Consider the following 7,510-nt stretch of genomic DNA (forward strand, 5'->3'; position numbering starts at 1 on the left):
GGGGGGCGGGGGATTCAGCAGACCTTGCATGTTCTTTGCCAATGATGTGCAAATGCACAATGAAACTACACCTTCCATGAGCAGGGTAAGTTAGGAGGTGAAAACATGTGTGGTCAGAAGATGACATCCAGTGTGAAGGAGGGCTATCAGTGGTGAAAATACTGACCACCCCATCCATACATCTTTGCTACAGTGCTTGCAAAGAGTGACAATGCTGGCGTAATTCACTGCCGGTGAAAGAGCTTTGTCACTCTACTGAACAAAGTGGAGAATCAATGGATCTTTTGGCAGGATAAAAAGGTATTTTCTATGTGTTGCAGGAGAGTATTAGAAAAATAAAAATACAATAAAGCATTTGCAACACCTTTCTTGTATTATGGCCTTCTAATTCATAAAAGCCGTACTATTTCCGATCTGTGCAACAAATTCTCACGTGTGACATTTTTACATTCTAGCACCACTATGGCTGTGACAAATTCATTAGGAAGTACCACCATATCAGTGATACGAAAAGTAGAGCAGGGGGTGGTGATAAATAAGACCATATTGGAGTAAATTGTGCCATATGTGTAAGTTTTGTGTTGCAGTAAAAATTCTGTGTGAGGCAATTCTGCTCAGAATAATATACATCTAGCCCAAAGTTACTGTACATGAATCTTTCCTAGGTTTCACCATATTTTGCAGAAATGGAGGACAGATTTATAATGAGTGTCTGAATTTTATAGACAGTGTTTTAGCTATGGGTAGCCTAACATTTTAAATCTTATTTACAGAGTTATGCAGAAAAGGGTAAAGAGTTTGGACAATGCAGGAGAGGTGAACAATCTAGGACAACATAGCTGACATGGAAAGTGAGCTGATTGGATAATTTTTCCATATCAGCTATTTTGGCCTAGATTGTTCACTTCTCCTGCCTTCTCCAAACTCTTCACCCTTTTGTGAATAACCCTGTTAGTGTATGAAACAGTAAGGGCCTATTTACTATCCCGTCTGCATAAATGTTGCAATATAGCGGACTGTCTAGTGCTTTGTGGCAGCTGCGGCACTGTGTGTTCTATTGCACACTACCAGAGCTGTCGCTGTTTACATTTTTCTTTTTTTTTTTTTTACTTTATTGGTAGTGTACTGTGTGGACACTCCACTTAGGTTCCCGCAAAACAGCGTGGTGCACTGCACTCCCATGTGGCGACCCGTGGTGGCATCCAGTGTGAATGTTTGCATTTTATCACAGCACACTATCCATCACAGCAGCGTTGTGGTGTGAATGAGACACATAGAAATGGGACACAGTGTTTTCTATGTGTCCTTGTGGTGATCTGCGTTGAACCGGTGAGGTACAACTCAGGTCAACCCAGCATGTGTGAACAGGCCCTAATATGTCACATTGAATAACATATCTTACCCATTTATTGTTCCGATTTTTCTAATGTGACAAAAAGTCAGGTTTCTATAGTTTGCTACATTTTGCACATTGTCATTGCTCACTGCCCTGGCTTGTTGAAAAAGCTTGTTAGACAATATTTCTCACTAAAAATCAAATATGTTCTGCAGGAATCAGGGTCATTTTTACGGAACAGATTTCGGAAGGGAAAGCATGCTATTTTTTTTCACTGATGCTTCCTCAAACTTTTCTTTTTCAATATTACAAAACAAAGAAGAAACAACCAAGTTTAACAAAGAAATACAATGGAGGTCTATCAATGAAAACTATGTGTGTGATCACAAGTAGTAGATAGAGGTGAAAAGGGATGCAGAGTCATACACTTAGAAGTAGAAACAATTAAATCAGTACTTATGTTCATATCTAAAGTAGGTGCTGACATATCAGAAATCACAAAGGTCTGACTCTTAGGAAACATCATTCTTTAAATGACAACATAACCTAGACAGCCCCAAAGAGTTGCAGCCAGATACTCTGTAGCTGTGATAAAGCCCTTTTTAACCTTGTGATAATGAGAAATGAAGGGGATGTCCAGGTTGCGAAATGGCAATGGTGCCATTAAGATGATACAACAGTTTTTTGGTTGTGATGGGGAATATCTGGAGTAGGCTTTGCCAAGTGCATCGACAGGCAGATTAAGGGGTGTATGCATTCTAGATGTAGGTCACAACAGAAGCCCAAAAAAATGGTGGGCTTCTGTTTTTCTCCAGACAAAAGATGGCTAAGTCTTCACATTTGTTAGCTTTTCCTCCAGAAAAAAAGGGAAGGTTGTACGGAATTTGGCATGAAACATTAGAAGGGAGTAATACTTTCTTTAAAATACTTTATAAATGTTCCCTTTTACTACATTTTAACTATTGTATATTGTGGTTGTATTTGCATTGCGATTGCAACATATACCGTATATACTCGAGTATAAGCCGAGTTTTTCAGCCCATTTTTTGTGCTGAAAAGTGCCCCCCTCGGCTTATACTCGAGTCAGCGTCTCGAGATTCTTCGACTAATGAGGAGTAAGGACTAGTAATCTGAATGCTATTCTAACATGCGGGCATGTTTGAAAAATGGTGTTCTTCCACAAAACTAATTATAATACAGATGTTTAAATTTCCATCACTAGTATTCTACTTTTTACTTATTTGTCTATTGGTTGCCTTGCTGTAGCTTGTTTCACCTGCTGATCCCTAGTCAATGCATAACACAGTAGTGGCGTAGGGGTTGTCAGGAAAAACCACAATGGCCAGTGAGGAAAAACAGGATAGTTGCTGGAGGTTTTACAACAGAGCAAAGATTAAGCAATAAGGCGGCTGGATAGGTAAGTATAAAGTTGTTTATTACTCAGTGCACTGCTGATGGCATTTTTGTCATTCCCGTGAAAGGACCTAAGAGGTGTGGCTTTAAATGCAGGCCCTTTAATGTAGAATTAGTAATGGATAAAACTGTAAACATACTAAATCAAGATTAAGAAACTAGAGTGAGTTGTAAATCAAGCATAATGAGACTAAAGAATAAAGTATTACACTTAAAGGTTATCTGGAAAAGAACACGTGTGATTTCCTGGAAAAACCTCCTATATCCTGTAATCTGCATCTTATCAGATTTTTACAGTTAATTTCAAGTGAAAAGCAAACTCCGTATGGAAAAAGTCAGATAAGGCAAAATCGGGAGGGTAATAGAAACGGACTTAGACATTATAACATTACAGGTGGACCTGGGTAAAATAGTGGAGTGGCCAACTATAAGGCAGATGAGGTTCAATGTCGATAAATGCAAAGTAATGCACTTTGGGGTTAAAAATAGGCAAATGGGCTATACAATTATGGGTATGCCACTAGGGAAGTCAGAAATGGAAAATGATTTGGGGGTCATTGTAGACCACAGACTTAATAATAGCTTGCAGTGCCAGGCTGCTGTAAACAAAGCAAGTAGAGTCCTGTCCTGTATTAAGAAGGGGATGTTTTGCAGGGACAAGTCTGTAATTGTGCCACTATACAGATCACTGGTTCGGCCTCATCTGGAGTATGCGGTCCAGTTTTGGTCACCGATACTGAGAAAGGATGTCCTTGAGCTGGAAAGAGTCTAGCGGAGGGCAACCAAACTCATTAAGGGGATGGAGGGACCAGAGCTATGAGACAAGGCTACTAAATTTAAATATGTTCTCGTTGGAAGTAAGGAGATTAAGGGGGGATATGATTTTCATGTACAAAATGTTCAATGGTGATAGCAACATTAGCAACAAACTCTTTACGGTTAACTCCATTACAAAGACTAGAGGCCACCATCTAAAATTGGTGGAGAAAAAATTTCAGCACAAGGGGCGAAGGGGGTTCTTCTCAGTTAGAGCGGTTAGGGTCTGGAACTTGCTGCCATGTGCAGTGATTTCAGCCAAGAGTGTGGAATTGTTCAAGAAGCTTTTGGAGGATTTCCTTAGGGACTGTAATATACAGGGGTACAGGTACTCTTAAGAATGAGATCACATAAGGACCTATACATACGCACACATCAGCAGAACCAAATATATGCACGCCATAGGTTGGACTCGATGGACTTATGTCTTTATTCAACTTCAAATACTATGTAACATACTATGTAATAGCTTAACATACTTCTATATTTCCTTTAAACCAGGGGTGCCCATAAGGTCGATCGCAATCCACCAGTCGATCGCATAGCGATCACTGGTAGATCGCGATGTCCTCTCCTCCCGCCCCATGGGGCTTCTCTGGATCCCCGCTGCTCTCCCCATCTGTATGCAGCGGGGATCCGAGAAGAAGTGAAGGAACCGCTGCAGCTGGCGGCGGGGGAGGGCGGAGGAGGGAGCCGTTGTCACAGATCTAAGGCCGAGCAGTGAAGAGAGAGAGAGAGAGACGCTCGGACAGGATCTGACAGACAGCTGGCGCCTCTCTCTCCCCTCACCGCTCGGCCTTAGTTCTGTGACAGAACTCACTCAAAGTGATGATGACCTGGTGCTTCACTTCACTGTAATTGGCATTTAGCAAGTAAAACCAATGGCGGGACAAGGTCCTCTGGCACCCAAGCTAAAAGTGCAAAAGTGCAACTCCTAAATAGTAGATATAAGGCTTAATTACCTATCATTATTTGCCATGCTGAACATTGTTTTCAGCACAGGTAATGCAGGCTAAAAATAAATAAGAGTTACAAAATTATAGCTTAGTAAATCAAGCCTATTACTGGTTGTACAGTATCATAATATGGAAAACAGGTGCTGCAACAAGTTCAATAGGACAGGTAAAATACCATACTAAAACGTAAATCACAACCCATCAGGATCGTGTGGTGAGGTCCGTAGCAGGTGAGGCACCCCCTGGATCACCCCTGCCCTGTCTACGCCCCAGTCACCGAGCTATGTGTACAGGAGGGAAGGAGAAGCCTCCTTGTCCCTCACTTGCTCATAAATGATGAGGCATCTAAATGGATGCCGTCAGTGTTTTTAGTTTCTTTTGGTTGGATGGCTTGGACCAATGGCGGTTTGCCATTGATGATAAATAAGGTAAATTACTTACCTTATTCCTCAATCCCAAAGGCTTCCTCTGCACAATATGACTGGTCTCCTGGAGCCTCCTTCTTTCGCCACTTAACCGGTCACTGCCTTCTAGGCGCCATCATGTCCAATGCAGGCTGTCCTGTATTATACATGAGGACGCCGAGGACATCTCAAGGGCATCATGCAGTGTGAGGGCTTCACTGCACAAGCATATTTTACACCAGCCTGGAGTTCAGATATAAATAACAGAAAACCAGACAAGAAACAGTCACACTTACCTCTCCTGACCTGTCCAAACTGTGGTGTCGACTTAACCTGGTACCCACAGACAAATCCTCAAATTCGGACAAGATCCGGTTCACCGTCCCATCTTCCAGCTGGATTTGTTTCTGCTTACTTCTGTGGAGATCTCCCTGCAACCACAGCCAGGTCTGTTTCCTAGGAATGATTACAAAAAAGGTGATCTTCACACAGTTTTTCTTATTGTTTCATTCTCATGAATTATTTACAAACAGCTTTGTACAAAGTGGAACACAATCAAGGAAGGGGAAGGTCAGGGTTGCTGCACAATGCAAATGTTTTTCTTGCAATCCTGTGATAATTTCTCCCTGCGTATGGAGGACAAATGATCGCACTAGCTGACTGCGACAGATTGGTGGCAACATTGCAAGCAACTAGGTCGGTTGAAATTTTATGTTCTACCGATCTCTGAAAAAGCAGAGAACTAACAAAGATAACCCAGTACCTCCTACTACTGTCATAGGCAACAATGGGATGACCAACCAACTTGCAATTGTAGCAAAGTAAAGCAAAGCTTGTCGAAATGTCTGATCATTATATTCTAAATGTTTGGCTCCATTTACTGACAAATATAGCTAGACTTCATTATGATGCAGTAAAGCCAACAAAGACAACAAACACTATGACAAAATAAGTAGGCCTGATGTTGTGGCACTTACTAGAAACATGCTGATTTCTGTTCCAAGCAGGGTGGTTATAAAATGGTTAATAAGTGTTATTTTTTAGTTTTAAAGTACTAAATGCAAAAATGTTAGTTAGGTCAGGTCTCCCGCTAGCATGGCAGGTCAGATGAAGCCAAAGTATTTATAATCACCCTGTAACACCAGATTTGTTCAGCAGCACATTGAGGTATTAAAACTCCAGAGGGGCGTGGCTTACCTATGGCGGCGGCTGGACGTGTGTAATTGAAGCTCCTGCTCCATCCCCGAGTTGCTCGTGACACAAGGACACTTCGCCGGACTCCCTTACTATCCTCATGGGGGGGAAAAGAGGCCAAATGTCGGCCTCAGCCAAGAGGCCGCACGCGGGCTCACTCAAGCGCCTATGGGCAGCGGAATCCCCGCCGGATGATCGTGGGGCCCTGCACGCGCCTCCAACCCTCTCACCAGCGCGGCCTGCGAAGGCCTCTACCCACCATCACCGGCCTGGAAGGGATGATACCTCGGCCCAGTCGGAGGCGGAGGGCTCGGATGATGGCTCCGAACTGTCGATGCGCACCTTGGCACGATCCATGCCGACCAAGCGGGAGCTGTCGGCGATGTTTCTTCGCCTGGAGACCTCTATTAAGTCGGACCTGACGGCGCTCAGGTCCGAACTCTCGCACACGCTGCACCGCGTGGAGGCCGCGGAAGACCGCCTGGATGAACACACACAAGCGATCCGAGAGCTCCAACATCAGGGTAAGCTATCCTGGCTCCACACTCGCCAAGCGCTGTACAAGATCGAGGACCAGGAGAACAGAAACCGCAGGAACAACCTGCGTCTCCGAGGCCTGCCTGAAGCCACGGGTGACGCAGACCTCGCGGACACTGTCAGGGGCATCCTCAATTCCATACTGGGTCGACCCCCTACCTCTACTCTCCTGTTTGATCGGGCGCACAGGGCCCTGCGGCCCAGAGCACTGGCGGGAGAACTGCCCCGAGACGTCATAGTGCGGCTCCACTACTACACAGATAAGGCCCTGATCTTCACACACCTGAAATCCTCCTCTGAAGTGGACTTCGATGGGGCGAAGATTCAACTCTTCCCTGACCTCTCTCCGGAGACACTTGCTCGCAGGCGCCATCTCAGACCCCTCCTGAAGTTGCTGAAGGATGCCCATATCCCATACAGATGGGGGTTCCCCGCCTGCCTCATAGCTACCCGGGAGGGTAAATCAGCGATACTGCGCTTCCCTGAGGAGCTGGCAGAGTTTTGCGCCAAGCTGGAGATCTCCATGCCGGAATTGCCTGAGTGGGCCGACCGACCGCCAGAATGGCGTTTCTCCCCTTCATCCCACTGGCAACAAGCTGCTCCGAAACCCCAGAGGGGCTCCCGGCACAGGCCTTCATCCCATTCTGCCCCGGGAGATTGATTTTTCCACCGCCCTCTTGCCGTTTTGCGGGCATTACCGCATATTGTTGCTCGTTTAGAGCTCCACTGAGGTGCCCTCCCCTGCTACCTGTCAGGGGCACCGGGCGAAGTTGTCCTAAATTTTTCCCTTTTTTTTCTCTCTTGTTTTTTGGTTAAAGTCACCTGTTTGATCTGAGTTGGACCGTTATGTTATG

The 7,510-nt window shown here is 44.7% G+C and overlaps 1 protein-coding gene across 5 annotated transcripts in view; it reads right to left on the minus strand.

Moving 5' to 3' along the window:
* The window catches only part of CDC14A (cell division cycle 14A), a 121,696-nt gene that overhangs the window by 24,711 nt on the left and 89,475 nt on the right, over window positions 1-7,510 (minus strand). For 4 of the 5 annotated variants that reach the window (XM_018561979.1, XM_018561978.1, XM_018561980.1 and 1 more), the window contains exon 11: window positions 5,222-5,381. In XM_018561979.1, coding sequence (XP_018417481.1) covers window positions 5,222-5,381 — 160 coding nt within the window. Of the gene's footprint in view, window positions 1-4,844; window positions 4,848-5,221; window positions 5,382-7,510 lie in introns of all 5 variants that reach the window. The other variant, XM_018561977.1, reaches the window with a different exon arrangement.

Source organism: Nanorana parkeri, unplaced genomic scaffold, assembly GCF_000935625.1.
Source record: "Nanorana parkeri isolate BGI_ZX_2015 unplaced genomic scaffold, ASM93562v1 scaffold553, whole genome shotgun sequence".
In the NCBI taxonomy this organism is placed as follows: domain Eukaryota; kingdom Metazoa; phylum Chordata; class Amphibia; order Anura; family Dicroglossidae; genus Nanorana; species Nanorana parkeri.